This window comes from Anneissia japonica, unplaced genomic scaffold (genome assembly GCF_011630105.1).
Source record: "Anneissia japonica isolate Jap-2015-1 unplaced genomic scaffold, ASM1163010v1 scaffold287818_len932483_cov186, whole genome shotgun sequence".
Classification (NCBI taxonomy): domain Eukaryota; kingdom Metazoa; phylum Echinodermata; class Crinoidea; order Comatulida; family Comatulidae; genus Anneissia; species Anneissia japonica.
The window spans coordinates 284,199-306,437 of record NW_022703366.1 but is presented as its reverse complement, the minus strand read 5'-3'; the positions used below and the strand labels follow the sequence as shown (position 1 = coordinate 306,437).

General features: G+C 34.4%; 2 protein-coding genes across 3 annotated transcripts; one reads left to right on the top strand and one right to left on the bottom strand.

Moving 5' to 3' along the window:
- Nucleotides 1-151: 151 nt before the first annotated feature.
- LOC117104418 (GTP-binding protein 2-like) lies at nt 152-9,043 on the top strand. The gene is made up of 12 exons (XM_033245267.1): nt 152-425; nt 1,028-1,054; nt 1,442-1,626; nt 2,040-2,148; nt 3,039-3,236; nt 3,895-4,081; nt 4,405-4,621; nt 4,709-4,844; nt 5,006-5,064; nt 5,321-5,492; nt 6,183-6,344; nt 8,127-9,043. The coding sequence occupies exons 1-12, from the start codon at nt 360-362 to the stop codon at nt 8,292-8,294; spliced, it is 1,686 nt and encodes a 561-aa protein (XP_033101158.1). The 5' UTR covers nt 152-359; the 3' UTR covers nt 8,295-9,043.
- A 6,627-nt stretch (nt 9,044-15,670) lies between these two features.
- Nucleotides 15,671-20,938, bottom strand: LOC117104401. Of its 2 annotated transcripts, XM_033245238.1 has the most exons (4): nt 20,867-20,938; nt 19,230-19,318; nt 18,421-18,657; nt 15,671-16,052 (listed from the first exon to the last, which is right to left on the bottom strand). In XM_033245238.1, exons 2-4 carry the CDS (start codon nt 19,285-19,287, stop codon nt 15,874-15,876), a joined length of 474 nt encoding a protein of 157 aa, XP_033101129.1. In that variant the 5' UTR covers nt 19,288-19,318; nt 20,867-20,938; the 3' UTR covers nt 15,671-15,873. The 2 variants fall into 2 exon arrangements, with proteins under 2 accessions (XP_033101129.1, XP_033101130.1); XM_033245239.1 differs by lacking the exon at nt 20,867-20,938 and having other exon boundaries at nt 19,230-19,381.
- Between the last annotated feature and the right edge of the window lie 1,301 nt (nt 20,939-22,239).

Here is a 22,239-nt window from a genome sequence, read left to right as displayed (position 1 = left end):
GCTTCGCCGCCGCACCCACGGTGAAGTAAATAGTGAAACTGCAGTCCAACGCGATCGTATCTTATCTGGATTGTTGGCTAGAATTGTGGGCTGGCTTATTGTTGGCTGGCTTATTGTTGGCTAACTTGACTCAAGTCTTCTGTAAGTTGAATGGCGCCCTCGAAGCCAGCAGCAAAACCGGACCAATGAACTATGATATTTGTTTATTGTTATTGTTTTGTGCATCGATTATTTGATTACGTTTGGCTGGTGTAATAGTTGGCAATCAGATTGAATCTGTTACAGGGAAGTAACCCTGATATTTCAATGTTTATTCAAATGGTGTTCCATCGAATACTCTGACGCATTTGCTCTTGAAAATGGAGGTTAATAAATTGGATTCGAAAGGAAAATCAGTTGACAGGATGGAGAATTTACCGCCCGAGGTAAAATTGTGGTGGCTAGCCTGGCTGCCTTGTTCTAGCTAGGGTAGGGGAGTAGGCCTAGTACTAGTAGTAGTAGTAGGGTCTAGGCTAGGCTAGCAGGGCCTGGGCCCGCCTAGGTAGGCTACTCTATATTCCTACCTAGGGCCTAGCTAGGCCTATTGTTGGCCCCTTTTCCTGCATTGCTGAAGGCCTAAATAGTAAAAATATTGCAATTAAATTAATATTTCTTTTCTGTATGACATCATCACTAGGCTAGGCCTAGTATAGGCTAGGCCTAGTAGGCTAGGCCTAGGCCTATCCCTACTGCTGTAAATTTTTTGAATTGCACTGAGGTTATCTAAAAAATCAGCTCAAATTTGCTCAGAAAATCGCTAGGAAAATAGGTGCGCGGAATCGTAATTGCTGCATAATTGCATTGGTTATATATCAAGATTTGGTCAAAGCCTAATTTTCGGCAAAATCTGCGCAGAAATCTTGGCCCTTTTTTTCTGACGGATTTCTCTAGGCCAAATTTTTGCTTGGAGTATATATTTCTCACGCAGGCCTTTCTATACAGTTAGGGTCAGTATTTTTAAGCATATAATTTTTTTTTTTCTTTTCAGGTTGAAGAAGGGAATATTGAATATAAGGTAATTAACCTAAATTTTAATAATGCAATTCAATATAATTCAAAACAATTTCAAAAGAAAAACAGACATATTTGCAGGTAATGTAGGCCTATATTATAAAATACTATTTTAGCATGGTCATAATATTTTTAATATGAGAGAATTTTTGTAACATTTATATTTTATAATGATTTAAAAGAAAGATGCAATGGTACTTAGGGTTTAGTGCACACAGATCCGCTTTTTCCATCATTTTTCTGCGGATTAGAATTGCATTATGTATGCTCTTAAAAGATGCAGACGAAATCAACGCATTATGCACCAGCCTTACCTTCCAGATACAGATCAGTACATGGTTTAATACTGATGTAAAAAATAATGCAATGCAATTGATTTTCGTCCAATTAGTTGAAGCTTATCAATCCATCGGCCTGCCGGTTTGAACACCTTGTAACACAGATGAAATGGAGATTGAGAGAAGGACACGGTGAGGCTATCTATGAAATTGGTGTGGAGGACAGCGGCCTGCTTGCTGGACTGAATGATGCTGACCTCCAAGCATCCCTCCATACTCTACGCAAAATGGCTCATAAGTATGTATAGCAATAATAATTGAAAAAGTTATACGACTGGAAGTTCCTCTGATAGAAGACCAATTTTGTAGGGATGGGCTTATACCCAAGGCATTTTTTTTGCAAAAAAAAAAATCCCTTTTAAACTGAAAGCCTATCCTATAATTTTCACCAAGATAGTGATGATTATATAATCTTTGCGATTAAATTTGTTAGGCCAACCAGGGAACAGTTAAATTAATTTAACTGTTTCCTGGGCCAACTAGGCCTTAGGATAGCAGAATTTGGAGAAGTTGGAGATGGAGAGACGACTCCGAAGACAATAATAAGAACAATGTTATTGTTTTTGCTGTTTTTCTTGTAGTGATGAAATTAGGGCTGCTACAAATGTTTGTTAAATATCATATTTTCTTGATTTTGTATTGATTTAATAGACTAGGAGCAACCATAAATATTTTGCGTCAACGAGTGGTTAACGACTGTCAATTTGAAAAGAAAACAGCGTGTGAAGTCCTTGTCCGTAAAGTTCCAGATGATCAACCGGTATGTTTATTATTTTTATTATATTACCGTAGTTCCTCTGGTATAGGCCCACCCCTTGATCACAAACTCGGGCCCTTGTTGGGGGTGGAATAACCCTTTTCAATCAAAAGGAAATTTTTCAGCACTGATGGATAATTCAGCCAATATTTGCTTTTTTCTGAGAGTAATTTGTGAAAGTCAGCTACTCATTCAAATCATACCGTGGGATTTGGCCCAAGGAAAGGCTGGTACGTAAAATAGGGGATGAGCTTGTACCTGAAGATATACAGTATTATTGTTTGTTATGTTTAGTTTATTATAGCCAGTGGTGGCGCCAGGATTTGCTCGAGGGGGGTCCAAGGTCCCCGACGGGAGGGGGGAGGATTTCCCCAACACAAAAAAGTGGGCGCGGTTGGTCGGGCATCGCTCAAAATCTCTCAAAAGTAATCCATGGGGGGCAGCGAAGCCCCTGATATATATGAAAATTTAGAGGTTTTAAAGGCGTATTTAATTGATTCTGGGTCTACTAATGTGTAGAAAATACATATACATATTTTTTCTCAATAACGAATTGTGGTTTATCTCCCCGACGGGTGTGGGGGGCCCTGGCCACCAGACCCCCCCCCAGTATATTTCTTCCTAATTATATACATTTAATGCATGTACCCTTCCCATTAAAGTACTATACTGTTTACATTCCCCAGTAAAATATTTTTATTTTCTCCTCCATCTGGATGTTTTTTGGCAAAACTATTTGCTAAACAAAAAAACAACATTTTATTTTAATTCTTTAAAAAAATATGTTTGAGAAACCAGGAATAAAAAAGTCTCTCGCATAAGATCGTGAGTATTCTTAAGCTCTATTTCTTAATGAAAATTGTCAATCCAATTTTTTATTCTGTATTTATTAGTTTATTGACCTAAAGCTTGCGGTCCTTGGAAATGTAGATGGAGGTAAAAGCACGCTCTTAGGTGTCTTAACTCAAGGAGAACTGGATAATGGTAGAGGGCGTGCTAGACTTAATTTATTCCGACATTTACATGAAATTCAATCAGGAAGAACCTCCAGTATTAGTCATGAAATCCTGGGCTTTAACAGTGAAGGAGAGGTTTGTATTTTGCTAATTTATTCAAAAACAAAGTTAGAGGGCACTGTTTAGTTGACACATTTTGTATTCATTAAATGAATTTAGATTCAATGTTTTTGTTTATCAATGCTTTCTATTATGAGCTAGAAAAAGTAAAAAATTCCCTTCCATACTTGATTGCTTGAATTGTAAGTTAATAACCTACAGTGTAATCTAGAAAATGTTTTGCCTGTTAAAAATATGGTTTATGTAAAATAAGGAGCGATAATGATTGTTAAATATTAGAGAGATTTAATTATCTCTTTTAAGAACCAATGCATCGAGAAAATTTCCTGTTTTCTGTTTCATTTGGGTCGTAGTGGCACGATGGCTGATGTAATGGTACTTTATGGATAGGGCCTAGCCTTGGACGAGATACATTGATTATGTAAAAACCTAGTAGGTTATGTAAAAGCATGTTATTATAATCATTTAATATATATAGTCAAATAACATTGAAATGTTGCAAATACATTCAGTTTCTGGTTCTCGATTCATCACCTGGGATACAGTGATTGAATCTCGGGTTTCGTTTGCGAGAAAAATAAAACTAAGCCTTATGGTGACGTCATGCTATTTGCCCGGTGGACTGGTTCTCAAACAAGATAACAAAAGCTCTCTAATGACTGATGTTTTACAGGTAATTACTAGCAGTGACACTCAGCAAGGCTGTTTGGCAGTAGAGGAGATCTGTTCAAATGCTAGTAAACTGATCACTTTGATTGACCTTGCTGGACATCAAAAATATATCAAGACTACAATATGTGGGCTTACTGGCTACTCTCCGGACTTTGCAATGTTGGTGATAAGTGCAAACACTGGTATAGGTATGATTGTAAAGGATATATTATATTCAAAATCCATATATGTTTAATTGAGATGAGATTGCTTATATTCTACCCTCTGTCCAATAGTATTCAAATAACAAATGTTTTGAAAGTGCAATAGAATATATATCGTAATGAAAATAGAATATTCCATTCAATGAGGCAAACGTTTTACTATAAAAACCATCCTTAAATTGATTACCATGCAAAAAATACAGTAAATGCATAATTTAACTGTCATCATGACCATATTTAGACATGCCGCATGTTTTTAGAATTTGGTTGTCTGAACAGGGCTTAACATAAAACTTTCATTTCAATAGCTGGAACTACCAAAGAGCATCTGGGTGTGGCCATGGCTTTGCAAGTGCCAATCTTTGTTGTGGTTACAAAGATTGACATGTGCTCAAGTTCTATGTTACTGCGCTGTATGACGCAGCTTCATCGTCTGCTCACGGGGCTTGGCTGCAAGAAGGTTCCATATGATGTCCAGTGTATCGACGATGCTGTTAATGCTGCTCTTCATTTCAACCATGGAAGGTAAAAAGACATATTTTATTGTATGTATATTCTAATCCCTTTCTTTTTTTGAGAAAATAATTTATTAAACGTTTTATATCTCGTTAGTATATGTCCAATATTCCAAGTGTCTAGTGTAACAGGAGAAAACCTTGATATGCTGAAGAAGTTCTTGCATGTAGTACCCCCTCTACATACAACACATGAACAAGAAAAACTTATTCAAGAACATGCTGAATTTCAGGTAAGGGAGGGGAATATATGTACACTTCCTACACTCCATAATCTATGGTTAGTGTTGAATCCTCTATCAGTATAATTGTACTGTATGAAATTTATATAATAATACCAATCATTCGACAAGTCGAGAGTTTGGACTGAGGTGTAATTAATCGTTTTCCTCAGATTGATGAAGTCTTCAGTGTGCCACATGTGGGTACAGTCGTTGGCGGTGCACTACTAAGGTATGAAGACAGTGTTTAACAATATTAGTTGACTTTTCATTTTATTCACATTTTCTGTAATGGTATTATGACTATGACCTGGCACACACGAGACATGTCTGCTTACAGCCTACGCTTACAATGCATGAATGAACACCATATCTCTAACTGTACACTCACACAGAATGGAAATCACTGTCCCAAATCGCCTTCTCCGTTATTGTTTATTATTATAACACGTTTACTTAAATATAGTTACATCTTTTACTTTCAACAGAGGTATTGTAAGAGAACATGATGAACTTCTATTAGGTCCTTCTGAAAATGGAGAATTCAAACCAGTTGAGATTACCAGTATTCACCGCAATAGGTCACCTTGCCGCATTGTTAGGCCTAGTCAAGCAGCCTCTCTCTCACTAAAGGAAATTGATAGAGCAGTATTAAGAAAGGTATTGTTTTCAAGAGGTTTTGGTTGATTTCTACCATACCATTAGAAGGTGCTGGCATCATTATTATTTTTATTACTCCTGGTCATTTGATCCATAAATTGGCACATAATGGTGTGACATAATCACTCCCTGGATACCTAGTCTTATTGCATTTTAATGCGCATGGACTACTACACATAAACATCTACTCATGTGTGGAGAGAGAGACAAACGTAGGTAAGTGCATTGCCGTCTACATTTTAATCTGAGCCAAAAAGGAGAATTAATACATACTGGTACTTCCCTTTGATTTCCGTAGTTTTTAACAGATTTTTTCGTAAAATAAAATGCTGTAGGCCATGCCTACAATGGTACGACTGACCCATCCAGTCTTCTCGTCTTAGTCTTTTGTATAGACTAGAAAGGCCCGAACTTCAAGTATTAAAGAATCATCTAACACTAATATATTTAATATATGCCTATAGAATACTGTATAATATCTGATTCGACTGGGTATTTGTTTTCCTAACAGTATAATTCTAAATATTATTAATTAAAACATTGGTCATTTAAAAAGCAAAAAATTGCCTAGGGCTACATTGTGATGAGGGGAAGAGCAAATAAATATTTATTTAAGTGCCATATTATTTTTGCAGTGCTACCAAATAAGAAAGTTAATCTCCAGCCCTGATTGCCTGTTTTCTGTTTCAGGGTCTTGTTCTTTTAAAGGCTGAATTAGAGCCATTTGCTTGTAAAGATTTTGAAGCAGAGATTCTTCTTTTGTATCACACAACCACTATAAGCTGTGGTTTCCAGGCTACGATACATGTTAGCAACGTTTGCCAAACTGCCACAATTGTGCACATGGATAAGGTAAGTCTTTAGTATACATCCAGTGGCCTAACGCATGGACTTTCAAAGGGAAAAACTCCTGGCTCTTCCTACACTTTGACTTTACAGTCAACACTTTGACATTACAGTCCACAAAGACACCCGAAACTAGTAAATTAAAACAACATATTTCCTGGTTTTTAACTCACGATTTTATTATTTGAACACTCATAACAACACTTCTTTTACACAATACCCAACTTAAACAAACCTCACTAGGACTAGAAACTGAAATATAAATGGTTTGTGACTTCAATAACAGATCATCAATTTATAATGGCATTTCTAGACTATCAACTTTTATTTGACCAAAAAAATGCTGTATACCTATATGTCATCATGTGCCTATATATGGTCATGATGTGATGTCATCATGACCATATTAAGGCATGTCACATGTTTTTGATTAACATTTGATACAACAGTACTCTTTTTCAGTACCCCCTCCCTCCCCTCTGAAAATGTACATAAAAAATGTTGATTTCTCCAACTTTTTATGAAGTCAACTAAAGTACTGTACTTGGTTACATAAAAAAATTGTATATTATAGCCATGGTTTGCATTATAATTGGTCATAAAAATCTGTTATTTCAAGATATTGTATTTTATTTTTAATTAACATTTTCATGCATATATAAAAGTTTACAAATCCCCGCCCCCCAGTGTATTGTTTGCACACTTTGTGAAAATGTTGATATTCAAACACATGTGACATGCCTGTCAAGGCTTGTGTCAATTTGACTATATTCCCTGGAATTTAACTAACTTTTTGGTATGGTTAGTCTATATTCTAGCTTGGCCAACCTGGTGACCCTAACATTTAACTAATTTGCTTATAAATACTCCCTTTGGAAACAGTTTCTATTTAATGTATAATTCAATATTAGAGAAGTCAGTCACTATAATCAGACAAGACTAATTATATGGTGACCAATTAAAGAGCTGAAATTGACTGGTTTTTGCATGTAGGATCCTTATCTGTTTGATGCTAAATTACACTCTTATAGATACTAAAAAGCTACCAGCAAAGTAATGGAGTAACATATAAATTTACTTTACTGTACTACCTTTGATATTGATCGTTTCACCTTGATTACTTTGTAGCAACATGCTTAGTCATCCTTTAAATTTTCATAACTTCCGCTGCCCAACGATTATACCTAGAAACATTATGTAGCACGATTGTAAAATATTTTCATCTTAATATAACCATATAATATACCACCAGAAAACAAACAACCACGTGTCCAGTCATTTTTTAAATATCAGAACCTTCTGTTGATTGCCCTAGGATTAAACATAAACACATGAAGTAACACAACTGTAAAATATTATTTTAATATAAATTAATAACCATATATTAATATACCAGAAAACAAACAGCAACATGCTTGTTTATCTTTACAGTGTTTAGTGACAGAATTGATATTTATAGTTCTTTGATATTTTAGACGTAAAAAACCCACTTAAAACTTACGTGTGACAGTGGCTATCAGCACGATTATAAGATACTGTAATCATGGGCGGATCCAGAATTTTTCAAAGGGGAGGGAGGGGAGTGCACAACAGTTTCACGATAGATAAGTGAATGGCACATAGCATTAATATGCATTGAAATTTTGAAAATTAAGTGGCTGCCTCTGGTAATGTAATGTGTGTTGATGCACTGGTTTGATTTAATCTATAGATGCAGTAGTCTCACTCCTACACAAGATTATGCTATTTGAGTTTAAGAATATGTTTTTTCCATTTGATTTGTTTTAGGAATCTCTAAAAACGAACGAGAAAGCCACCGTAAGATTGCATTTCATTAAGCATCCTGAGTATTTGCGTGTAGGTTCTAGACTGTTTCTAAGAGAGGGACGTACCAAAGGCATGGGACAAGTCACTAGGGTTATACCTTACCAACACACTGATGTAGCAGAAAGATGACGTGGATCATCATTTTAAGAGGGCAGCAAAGCATATTTTACAATGATTAGTCTTTAGAAGGCGACAGACCAAAATGATTTTAACAATTTAGATTTGAATGTAATGCATACTCTCAGATTGTATTTGTACAGATATATTAATTTTAGTTTTACACAGTGAAGTTTGAAGATTGTAGATATTTTGTATGAATGATAGTACCATTGTATATAGAATTAGGGAGATATTATGTGTGTGCTTGGTCATTAATGTTATGTAGATTTGTATTGAATTTATCTATAACTTTCATCTGGTTTTCAGATTAGGTTGAGATGCAATATATACACATTTGGATTTTGTACAAAAATAGTAAAAAATGTCATGGTTAACTTTAATAGAAATATTAAAACCTGGGAAGATTCTGGCAGACATGACAGCCAATGATAAAATAATACATATTTTGATATTAATATAATAGTTATTGTTTAATCAGAGGAGCATATCCTAAGGCTCCTAACAATGCAGATAGTACAGAAAATGCAAATCCACATTCTGTATTTCCCTTCAGAGTGTATGGACCTTCCACTAAGCCATGCCACTTGGTTATTGTGGCTAAGGTCCCCCAAAACTACTGCATAAGGCACGTAGATACCAGCGTTTGTGGGAGAGGATGTATGTTCGTGGGATGAGTGCGTAGTTATGACCCAGTTCTGATTGGTCAGTTGTCAATTTTTTTACTGAAGTTATTAAAGTGGCGACATTGACATTCTATTGGATGCGGACATGAGTAGCTTTTGTTTTTCCTAGAATTCGCAATCGGGAAGGCTCCCAATTCGGCCAACCAGTCATCATCATGCTAAGACACAGCATGAATTCTAGTGTAGAAAAGTAGAGGACATAAGCTAGTACGGTATAGTTTGGCAATCACCACCGGTATATCGTTTATACATGACCCCAAACCGCTGTCAATTTTGACACTGATGATGTCAGTATTGTTAAGGCCTATCCTTAAGCTTACAGAACTATTTTATATATCTTAAATTCAAGATTAAACTTTCTTATCCATTCTAGTAATTCCATTGCTTGCATACATATAATAAACATTTATAAAATACAGTACAATAATTGTAATAGACCAGCATTAAATTAAAATTCTAAAAGTTTTAAAGTTATTATTATTATTATTTATTTACTTAATTAATAATTTTAAGGTTAAGGAAGGAAGGAGAAAAGGCATCATTCAGTTGAAATCACAGCTTACAGTGATTTCTCAAAAGGTGGGTGGCCGATCGAGAGACACTACCATAGGGCGAGGAAAATTGTTCGTCCCCTCCCCCAAATCTTCCCGTCTTATCGTCTCGTAGAGAGAGTTACCGGGGTAAATTTTGAGAAGGGGTACGGTTTTTGCCATTGAAGTCTTTTAATTTTTTAAAGAAAAGATACAAAATAGCATACAAATACTAAATGTACAATATTTCGTAATAGCATATACTGAACACGTTTCATACCATTATTGGATATATAATTTTTCTGTATAATTATATTACATATAGATATATATATATATATGAAATCGATGACCCCTCGTTTAAAAAATTCTGGATCCGCCCCTGGTTACTATTGTTTATGACGGAGATAAACTTACACAAAGCGTATTCGCATGACCAATCTGTGCAGAATCATCTATATGTTTAATATGAGGCGATATATTATTCTCTGCCAAAGTCATTAATCATTAAATCCTAGGAATAATTTCCAATCATCAAAATATTTTCTAAGTACAGTAATAATTATAATTATCTGTTTTGGCCCGCTAAGTTACTGCTTTATTGGGGGAGCTTGTCAGATTACGACTATTTTAACGTTTTTTCAAGTTCGCTATATTTATACATATAGAATGAAAGAAAATTTCACAAAATAGCCTGCTAAAAAGTACAAATATGATCTCATTACAATAAACAAAGCTCGCATTATACTTTAACAAATATTTCATTTCACGTCTTCATAGCACTAAGAATGACTGTTGTTTTCAAACGCGCACATATTGCTCCCTGTTACGTTCTGGATTTAAATGACAACCTTTCTCGTCATACCGGAGAGAATTGCATTTTAGCGCCCTCATGCATTCCATAGCACATCTTGTACAGCTTCCTATAGAACTTAAACAAGCTCTACCGATTTCCTCAGGTATCTTGAAAAAGGCTGAGGTAGTACCTAATGGTTAAACAAAAGTAGCACGAAATATAAAGTGTATGGTTCCTTCAATTCAATCACGGGAGTAGTGCATAGATTAGGCATTGATTAGTACTTGCATACGGTATGTGTAGGCTTACGAATGATTAAATTACAAATAATAATGATGATGACGACGACGATGCTGGGGATTATGAGGATGCCCTAATATTGGTGATTTCAACAATATTGTGTGAGGATGTCTTGGTGGTGTTAGTATGTAATTAGTTTACTTTATGAAAATCAACGTCAACTTACGAATGTTATCTTCAGATGTCGTGATTTCATCGGGACAAACTACTGAATTGATTTCAGGATTCACTATTATAATAAATAATGAAATAAAAATCATCCTGTCAGTAATGAGCTATTAGTACTGTGTTCTTAAATAGGAAAAATGTTAACCAAGGTTTTAAATTTTATAACAAAGGTAATAACATTGAATGCATGAGATTATAATTTTTAAGCATGCAACTAGGTTCCTTGCAAAAAGCAATCATATTTCATTGCATCAGATGAAATAAGCGGTAAAAAGCTGAACAAAAGTAAACCAAGAGCATGCTGACATGCTGAATATCTAGATTTTCATTTTAATTATAATAAAAATTGGAGCATTATGTCAAAACGGTAGGCAGGAAAGAGAAAAATGGTATTGTTTAACGGAAGAAATAAAATGTAAAATTTTGGTTTTACATCTGCAGAAATACAATTACAGCTTTTTGAAAGACAAGTTATTCTGATATTACTGTACGGGTCTGAACTTTGGGGATACAAAGACTTTAACTATATAGAAAATGTAAACATTGTAAATTTGTTTGAATGTCCAACAAGTGGGTAGAATTCCTATGACATATTACCAAATCTTAAGAATGGTAATTACTGGATAAAAATAAAATGGAATGGAAAATAATAGCCTACGAAGTATTTGTTATCAAAGACAAATGTATTGGAGAGAAAAAGCATAACCTTTTGGACATTCGAAATAAAAAGAAAACATTAAATACTTTTGGTTTTAATTATAATATAGAATAATATAGTTGAGGAGCAGTTTACCTATTTTTTTTTTTTTTTTCAAAGAAAAATTTTAGATGTAGCACTTCAAAAAGGGGAAAAATGTTAAGAAATAATACACAACTTCAGTTTTATGCAAGTATTATTAATCCCGAAAATAATGTGGAAAGTCTTCGTGGGTGAAGGCACTTTTGAACTGATTAGCAACTGCGTTTGCTTTATCCATGTTATCAATGAGCAGTTCATTATTTGCTTTCAATGGCTGAAACAAAATTTAAATAAAATTAAACTATAAACAGTTCTAATAATCTATAAAAGTAAGATCTCCCACTTAATTTAAGTTCTCCTCCCATTTAATTCAAATCTGTTTTTTAATTATTTCAATTCTCTCTTTGCCAACACTGGTAAGGTGAAACTTCTACATTATACTGCTATAGATACATTTTAATAGTATGTTTAAATTCCAGATTTTATATGATAAATGTTGTTTTATATTATTTTACAGAAAGAAGGTATATTATTAATTTTTTTTTTCGGACACAGTGTTTTGGAAGACCAACTTAGATAGTGATTTAGTTTACATTTTTGAAAATCTTTCTTTCTCTTACTGTTGTTCCCCTCCCTTACCAATTGTGTTGTTATCATTTTGCTTTGTATCCGTCTTATTGTTCCAGTGAGAACAAAAATAAATGAAATTAAATCCAATACAGAGATATCCAATACTGAGATATTGAATTTGGAGTTGGAGGGGCACACCATATCCGGTGATAGTAGTTTTTGTACCGCTTTTGCCTCTCCTCAGCCCTCCTCTACCCTCCTCTTTCTTTTTTGATTTTGTATTTTTGTGGTTCTGGCTGAAAGGAATAAAATAAAAAATAAAATAAAATACTCTCCAAACCAGCGCCAAAAAGTACACATATGATCAGATTTCAGAAAATGATAGAGGTAATTGCATTGCAATATGTAAAACAAACGAAACGAAAAAAAAAAAACACCTTGACGCAATCTGGACGTAATGTTCTCGGAACGGCCTCTAGCGAGAAGGTGCGAAGCAATCGTAAAACAATTTTGAACGCTGATCTTATGTCGGTTATGTATACAGATTTGGAGGTGGAATACACAAAAAAGGACCGTATCTTTCGTCTCTCGAGACGTGACTCAGTGCTGCAATTCATAGTGTGGGGAGATTAAAGCTTTCCTAATAAATTTACGCAGCCAAACATTGTAATTATTATTATCAGGCCAAAATAAAAATCAATATAATTTGGTGTGACGTCACATTTTGTGATTCATGATACTACGTCACGTTGTTCACTTGTAAAATCGTACCCGTCCCGCATTCTTTGTTTTCACTCAGATCAGATAAACAATTAACGTGTCATACACAGTGGTATTTTTAAAGTGAATTGTTATTAGTTTAATTTCTGAATTCGACCACGACCATCTTTATAAAATTCCACCTCTGCAAACCACACCTATTAAACAGTACAACATTAGTTTTTAATATTAATGATCATGTATTATTCAGAAATTTTTTAAAATTAATATAATATAACAGTGACTACAAATAATTTTGGCTTCACAGTGTACAGTATTATTATGTTGCAGAAAATAGTAAAATGTAAAATTCGAACTTCCTGAATTATGAATTTTCTCAATTACGAACTTGGTTCGAAAATTTAGTAGGCCTAATTGGTAGATGTTACTATACATGTAGAAAGCTGTATGACGTTGTTTTTTGTTTTGGTTTTTTTTTGGGGGGGGGGGGGTTTACATGTGATCATTTAGAATTATGTAATTATTATTAATATTATTATTATAGTTGTTATTTGTGATTTTATTGTTGCTTTTGGTTGTTTTTTGTTTGTTGTTGCTTTTTTTTAAATTAATATTCATTTATTAGACACATGGTCCAAGGATTGGCAATAGCGAACCTCTTGTTGCTGCTGTTGCTGTTGCTACTGATGTTGTAGTTATAGTTGTTAAAAAGCTGTGTTTAATGGACAAAGTTTAAGGATACATTGGTTGTTGTTACTTTTTTAAAAATTAATATTCATTTATTTAGACACATGGTCCAAGGATTGGCAATAGCGAACTTCTTGTTGCTGCTGTTGCTACTGATGTTGTAGTTGTTAGAAAGCTGTGTTTAATATAGGGAGTTGTTATAGTGACACTATAACAACTCCCTGGTTTAATAGACGTGTAAGGATACTTAATAAACAGAGCATTAAGGTTGAAAATTTACCTACATTTTACCACAGAGAGCCTATCATAAATACTGTATGTCTGAAAGGTACCCCATTCGATGTCCGTACTTGGAATACTTCCATCAAGACGTGCACGAATAAGGTGATTGTAATCACGCAGACGTACGTAAATGTACTGTGCAATCGAAATCACATCTATTGGTAGATTTGATAATTCAGGAATCGAAGATTCAGTGAGAAGTAGTTTAATGTTGCCTCCGTCAGTGGCATCACAAGAATAAATCTCTTTTCTCATATTGGTCCAATAAAGCCGAACGCCTACGGTATGTAAACGATAATATCAAAAACACATTGTACTGTTTTATGTTTAAACAAAAGCATAATTCAAATTCGAAGTGAAATTCATTTACACATTTATGAGTAATTTAGGTCTATTTATAGTAATTTGATAGTGCAATTTTTAACGTGACTTCGATGCACGGTTAGGTGTGTGGTGCTTCGGTTCTGGGATAAAACTGGATCACCAGGAGCCGATTTGAGATTTTCAGCGGGTGCCACACAGTGTATCAAGGGTATAACCCATCGTAAAGGAATTGCGTTTTAATTTAAATCTCCGAACTTCTGGAAGCTGACATATTCTATGAATGTAGGCTTGTATGCAGGCTACAATTTAAAAACGGGTGGGACTCATTCAAAAATTCGAGGGGTTCGCTAGAAAACAGGGGGGTTCGCTAGAAAAGGGGGTTCGCCCGAACCATAAAAACCCCCCCTGGCTACGGGCCTGGTGACGATGCACGGTTTGGTGTCTGGTGCTCCGGTTCTGGGAGAAAACTGTTTGGATCACAATCAGGAGCCGATTTGAGATTTTCAGCGGGTGCCACACAGTGTATCGAGGGTATAACAACATACAACAAACATTCTTTGTTTTAGTTTAGTATCCTATATTCAATTCGTGAAAAATACCATATACAGTGTTTTTACATTATTTACTTTCACCATAATTCGTCAAATATCCGTAGCTTCTAAGGGCCTTCTCCTAACAGGGATCCTTGGCGGGCCCTTGCTTCGCTCAGATAGCCCCTGTCGAGGCCTTCATTCTCTCCGTCGAGCAGATCCGGGGACCATTACTGGTGCCAACCTGCTCAATAAAAGTCCCAGGCATGGCATTTTGAATGCGTGCTACCTGTGCATCAAGTACCAGAGCAATATATCTTAACTGTTGGATTCTTGTTAAACCTTTTATGTACTGCATATTTATTTTTTATGTATTTATTTAACTTTGTAACTAATCTATAAACAGGAAATAATCACATTGCTTAGATGTGAATCTGAAGTCCCAGACACGTTGTTATGTGTGCTTAAGTGTCGCTTGAATTCCGATGACAAATCATCATTGGATTAACTACCTACCTGTCGGATCGAGTCCCAGGCCCCTTGGTTCATCGTTTAAAATAAATGTTTCATAGGTTGAAGATGAATTCGTATGAAAGCGGTAGATACCATCAGAACTCGTAAAAAACACGTATCTAAAAAAGTCATGTATTATTATTATTATCTGTGTAATGATACGGGGTGGGGGAGGTACAACATTTGTGCAATTTTTTTGTAACTATAGTATTTAATGTCGTCTCGTTTTATATTGAATTGTATATATGTTACTTTACCAACGCATTGCAAGAGCGTTTGCCGCTGTTTTAAAAGCTTCAATCGTTTCAAATAAAGTTTTTGGTATCATCAAAACACTATTATAATATTCCTTGCCATCACTAACTGTATGCTAAGATTCTAATATCGGGTTTTTTTTTTTTAATTTTATCTGTATAAATACACGTCACTTGCAATGAAAATCCAACACAAAAAAGGGTAATCACTGTAAGAATTACTATTGCTACTGTATAATAAAGTAGTCAAAAATAATTTACAATATACAGTAATATTATAGGCATAGGCTTTATTAAAATTACACAAAAATTATTACCTAAATAACTTAATTTAAATATGCATATAGGGTTTTAAATGAAATGTAAAGAGTTAATATTTCCAGCCGGGCCGATCCAGATTTTTTTTTGCCGGAGTGAAGCAAGAAATGCAGAAACCAGGATCGAGAAAGAAAGGTTTTGTGTTCCTTATTGTTGGGTCCATGGCGAACACCTTTATGTGAAAACTAACCGATAGTTGCCATCTATTTGTAGATCAAAGACATCTGGAAATGTAAATGTGAACAACGTGAGATGATCTCCGTTGCTGATGTTGTAAACTCGCATCAGACGGCCTTTACGACTGAAGTAATACAACTGACGGTATAAAGCATCAATCTCCATACAATTTACATCTAGACAGGAAAAAGAAATTTGTGTTGCGTTAGTAATGCCATGGAGCTATCTTCTTATAATGCCATAGTGAAACATACAATCAGATTTATTCATGTTACATTTTACTAAACCGTAAAATGGAGTAACTTCGGTAAGTTTCCACACGTTTTATAATCATATTTAAAAATGCACATAATACGCGCGAAATAATTGAATGGAAAATAAACTTTGGAGCTAGAGGGTAAAAAGGTTCTATTTTTTTTAATTTTTTTAATTTTTTCGTTTTGGTGTAGCTTAAGTCTTGGTCAGTCAGTACCGTAGGTCTATATTATTACGGTTGACAGCCACAATAAGACGCTGTCATGCGAAAAATAAAAGAAGTAAAACTTGAACTTGACACTAATGTTTAGAATAGTTTAGGAAAGCCATCCTCCTTCAAAAATATTTTCTTTAATGGAAACACGTTTTTTATCCCATTTTTTGGCATTTGGGGACTAAAATGTTATAAAAATAATAACCTTCAAACCTGTATTCAATAACTTCTTTCAGGGTTGTCAGTTATGTGAATAGGGCCTACTATCATAACAAATAGGCCTACTGGCCTAACAAAACCACAGAACCACACAAACTATATACAATCTTGATACCCGCTGACCGAAGTTAACCTGTACTAACCAAATTTATCTCATTTAGTAAGAATTTTTACTCAATATAGAATAGGTACAATATCAAGCGTTTGGATTTTGTGTCTTGATCACGTGTCTTTTAAGGAATATGCACATAATAATAACAACAACGATGTAATTGTTTTTACCTCAAAAACCATAGTATTAGAACCAAAAAGTGTCCCCTTAATAGGGGTGTCCCCTGAATATTCAGAGGATACTAACCAAAAACGTGAAATTGTCTCCTTCATAGGGTTTTTGGCATATTTTCGTATAATGATGACATAGATTCTTTATAATTTTATTTTAATTGACCTAAGAATAAGTTACAGGTTAATTATAACTAATTTATAATAATAATTTGTAATGCAATAAATAATTTTAGATTTAAAACATTTAAGATTTGAAATTAACAGATATGTAATTACTACAAAATTTGTATATGTTCCCGATATTGATTCTTTATTCGTGTACAATGGTTATAACCAAATATTCTTTTTTCAAATATTTAGCTTTCTATTTGATGCACAAGATAGAATACTATTAACAGATGTTACCAACATAGAAATCAGGGTACAGGCTGTCCGGATAGGTTAGAATGCTACCGTATATCAAATACACACAAAAAAATATCCATGGTTAATGGTCAAAATTGACAAGCTTATATTTATACGAAGTAACACGTACACTAGGCATCATCCAATGGCCATTCTAAACACGAAAATCATCTGACAGTAGGCCTATACTGTGGCACTCGAAGTACTGGAATGTACTACCGAGGATAATTCGAGAGTTCCAACCATTCTACTGTAAAAATTAAAATGACCAGCCATGCGTATCAGTGGATTTTCAGTCCATTTTATAAATTCTATACGTTGAGGGCGAAGAATGTTTATGCATTTGGTAATATTGCGTTGAGCCTAGCTTTAACTCGTTTGAAACGGTTTAGAAACCTTAAATTGCGTTAAAATGAAAGTTTAATGTGGCTGGCGGCCGCTACTTAACGGTTCTTAAATTTTAATTCACTAGTGGCATTTTCTACATAGATTAGTTTTAGGTTTAATCCGTAATGAAACCATCTCCTTGATACATGGCAAGTCTCCAAATCCCCCATGGAGAGCAAGGCCGCATTTAAACTTTATACACACAAACTCCCGTACGAACAAACAAAATAATTACACAAAAAACATAGGCATATCCTAAGTTGGATTATGGGCGGAAAGATAGTTTCGTGAATTTTGGGGGAAGGAAATGGTTTGGCGATGGTTTTTATGTAGGAAGGGTACGATCAAGTTATTTTTTTACATGGCCTGACCCTCCTCGGTCAAACATTTTTTTACATGGCCTGAACCCTCCTCGGTCAAACCACAATAAATCAATGCGTGACACTGTAAACAATGTAATGTGCTCAAAATCAGATAAAGCTTCAGTAAATAACGACAGTAAAATCATTATTCTCCCCTCAATTAAGCTGAAGTATGGGGTTATATTCACTTAGTGAGCTGGAGACTTTGATGATCTATGTTGTTACAGTTTTTCAGACCGGTAAGTTTCACATCCTCGACGTTATCTGACGCAATGTTTTACATTCACTGTCCTTTTAGGCTAAATTTGAAATAAGCATAATTATAAATTAATATAGATAATGGAAATATTATGGTTTTGTGTGTAGATGTGTGTGTGTGGGTGTGGGTGTGTCTGTGTGTGTGTAACGTTTACTTACATGATGTTGAATATATCTCTTCAATATTTGTTCCATCCATGTCCATTCGAAATACTTTTTTTTCAATCTTATCTGACCAATAAACTTTATCTCCCACTTGGTCGTATGCAATACCGCGTAATGTTGCTCCTACGGGTAAGGCGATTGATTTGCTGAGGTTCAGTGGTTGGTCTTCAGTTTTTAAGCAAGAGTAGAAAATTTTAGCACTTTCACGATCTGATGCCAGTACCATATAACCTACGACACGTGAGGGAAATCATAACACAACGTAAAACATTTATTCCATTGACCTTATCTGATCTAAAGGCAAGAATGTGAGATACGTGCTGGATGTAAGGTGACAATATGAAAGCTAATATTTTACTTGAGAGACACGAGTCTATGGATGAACAAATTATTTATTTATTAAATTTAGAATGCCATTGGATTAATTTAGCGCACTGGTAGAACCTTCCTAATATTGTGTCCAAAAGCTGTGATGGTTTAAAGTGTAAGTACTCGTCATTTTACTAAGTTGAGTCGAAATACTCGAGTTATAGTTGGTAGCATATGTTACCTACAGAGTTACGTTATGTGTAAAACATGCAACTATTCTACAGTATGTATCGGGGTTTTTTTAAATTTGATATTGTATTGGGTTGATAAGTGTTTTCACATAAATGGTAGTGTGTATGTTAAGAAAAAAAATGGCTTAATATGGTTACTGAAACTAATGAAGAAATAAATTCCTATAGAATGTCAATACCCAGTGGGTTTGTTTAAAGAAAAATTATTATTTCATTTATTATATTACAATAATGATTGCTTACCTGCATCGTCTGCATTTGCACAGTGAAACGCGCTGATAAACAACCACAGTACGAACATTGTTGCCAGCAGTTTCTGTAGGCCTATTTACCTGAAATTATACATGTACAACAAATTGATTCAAACATATTTTGATATTACGTCAGGTATTCAATTTATATATATGGACATTAAACTAATTGTGTTTATGTGTTTTCTAATCTGGTGTTCATGTTGAGAGCATTTAATTCGATAAATGAGATCAAAATTAAGGTAAAGAGCAAGTACTGTCCACAACTCTCGTTTGGACAGTATTGAACACATTCGATTTTAAACTGTAATATAAATTTCTTTTTTTTATTTAATTTTGGTAATTTAAATCATTGTGGTCGCTATATTTCTGTTGTAATTTGTAGAATGCAGGCCGTCCAGATTATATTTGTTGTTAAACTCTTGAACATATTTCTTAAATGAGGACACCTAAAAATTAGAACCAACAGGATCAGGAACCTGCTTCAACAACGGTACAATTCTATGATAGAACGAAGATTTGTGAGCTTCGGGGGGATGGGGCGGTCGGGGTGTCCGAGTTGGAAACCACATTATTCAGGCAGCAAAGGTCGTAGTGGCCAAAACAATAAGCTCCGTCTTATTTGTTTGTTTATTGTTTTTTATACACAAATATAGTAAATTTAAGATGGTGCAATACTAGTTATACATAAAAAACGGACTGAGAAGGGGAAAAACAAGTAAATAAAAGTGTGTGGACGGAGACCAAAATAAGTTTGAAAATAAAATTTACGGCATTGTCACCGGTTAAAATCATAGTTTCCAAAAGAAACAAAATAAAAAAAAAAACATTTTTATTACCATCTTGTATGCTATCAAGTTTCAAACCAAAATCGGATTTACAAAATTTAGTTAACGTGTAACAAACAAATGTCTAACTACATCGTAGTTCTGGGGTCGAAAGCCTGTCAGTACCTAAGTTCTGTTTCGATTGTGTAATATGGCCGCTTGACTTGCCTATATTCTATGTTTAACTTACGTAGCAATAATTTTAACTTAATTCTTCCAAAATAACCTATTAGGCCTACTGCGAAATCCAAATTGACAACTGAAATTAATCTTCATAAGCCGATGATGATATGATGATGATGTGATGATTCTAGAACGAATTCAGCAGAAGTTGGATCAAAATTGATATCTCCCTGCAATCAGTTGGCTTTATTGGTACTTCGGGCCCTTCTTAGCTAATTTCGCTGCACATCAACAGCGTTAGGAGCACTGACTGTTATCACATCATTTCATATCATTTATTTCACCAGTATAACAACACACAAAAGGTACGGATGACTGGCAGGTTGCTCAAAAGCAATACAACGTTACTGATACAGTACAAAAGTACATCATGGTGATAAGTGCTAGATTAAAGTTTAAAAAGTGCTCACTTTTATCTTTAGTACTTCTGATTTGATGCTATCTGTAACCCACGCCTTTTCTATTTTTATAGAGTCCGTCTGTTGTTTGATATAATACGAATTACACGTCTGTTATAAATACACCCTCAAATTATTATTAAAGAACAGAAAGCTTAATTTATTTATATATTATACAGGCCTACTCTGAATGAAAGTATCTTTTTTTTTATATATTTTACCTGATAGTACGGTAGTGGGTTCCAATTTATTACTCAAGAAAACCAGAACAAACAAGACGACGAACTTTTCCCTGTTGTCTCAACTAATTTATGACGACTTGTAAGTCTGTAGCTTTGTTTATAATTAAAAGTTGTTCGCTTCACCGCCTCCAATTTGGACAACCTGTTGTAACATGGAATTCTTCGTCAAAACAAATTAGCAACAATCGATTTATACAAGGCTATCTAATACCCCAACAAATTTTAATTCAAACGAAAAAATTTGCTTCAAGAATGTGTAATTTAAATTAAAATGGTTCTCTAGTAATGTAACGTCATCGCTCACCAGCAAGCAAGTACGTCTCATAGAAATAAGGTAGCACGCGAAGCATACAACATTGCATGGAATCACATCACCAACTCCTTTCAGTCTCTTAAACATCGTAATCGAGCATCAAAAATCACTTTCAATAAATATAGTTTGGTCCCTGTTCTATAGAATTCGGTGTTATTATCCCAACCCTCCAGGGGAATACGTGCAGAACAAATGCTTTGTTCCGCTCCCACTTTCCCTATTTAGCTTTTTCCCCACCTTATAATACTTGTTAAAACAATACCAATCGCATCAGTTTGCTCTCCCCTTTGCTAATTTGTCATTTCTAGGCATCATTTTTTAATGTAGGCATATCATTTTTATAATTAGTTTTGTTGTCACGTGTTTCATCATCGATGGCATTGTGTTGAAAATATATATTTGATTAAAATAGATTTTTTCATCGTGTGTTGTTAAAACTGACAATTGAAGAAATACTGTTTAACATTATTAGACTCATGATCATTTCAACTCCCCAATTTCATTTCGTACAATTTTGTGGTCATTTAATATGGGCGGCCATTAGGGTCGAAATAGAAAAAAAAATCGCCGTAAAGATAAATCCAACTACGAAACGGTCAAATCCATCACCGTAAGGAAAGTTCCAGGTAAAGAATTCCGATCCACTTCTTCAGGAAGTGCTTTGTAAAGCATCATTTAAAAAAATTTGATTTGCATACATTGTTAAGAGTAAAATGAAACCGCAGGGATGGAAGAAAATATTGAGAATAATTGAGTGTTTTATTGTAATGTTAATGGATGTAGACTTGTACAGGGCATACCACTAGGTCTCTGTGCTTTCAACAAATTTCCAAATTTAACAAAATAAACAAATATAAGATGAAGAAGAGACAAAAGAAAAGAAAAACAAACATCAATAGAGAAAAACAATTAAATGGATGATAAAAAATTAGTTTTGAGTCTGGCCTTTCATACATAGAGAAATGAATGGAGATTCTCATATACAAATGGCAAGAGAGTATAGGAGCGGCGACGTTAAAAGAGCACTCACAGTACGAGT

What these genes read in the sequence shown, in the direction of transcription:
- LOC117104418 (XM_033245267.1), top strand. Translation starts at nt 360, where the DNA reads ATGGAGGTTAATAAATTGGATTCGAAAGGAAAATCAGTTGACAGGATG. An exon ending in GTTGGCGGTGCACTACTAAG is followed by an intron (nt 5,065 to 5,320) that starts GTATGAAGACAG and finishes TACTTTCAACAG; the next exon opens with AGGTATTGTAAGAGAACATG. An exon ending in CAATTGTGCACATGGATAAG is followed by an intron (nt 6,345 to 8,126) that starts GTAAGTCTTTAG and finishes GATTTGTTTTAG; the next exon opens with GAATCTCTAAAAACGAACGA.
- LOC117104401 (XM_033245238.1), bottom strand. Translation starts at nt 19,287, where the DNA reads ATGTTCGTACTGTGGTTGTTTATCAGCGCGTTTCACTGTGCAAATGCA. An exon ending in TGCAAATGCAGACGATGCAG is followed by an intron (nt 18,658 to 19,229) that starts GTAAGCAATCAT and finishes CACGTGTCGTAG; the next exon opens with GTTATATGGTACTGGCATCA. An exon ending in AGAGATATATTCAACATCAT is followed by an intron (nt 16,053 to 18,420) that starts GTAAGTAAACGT and finishes TTTCCTGTCTAG; the next exon opens with ATGTAAATTGTATGGAGATT.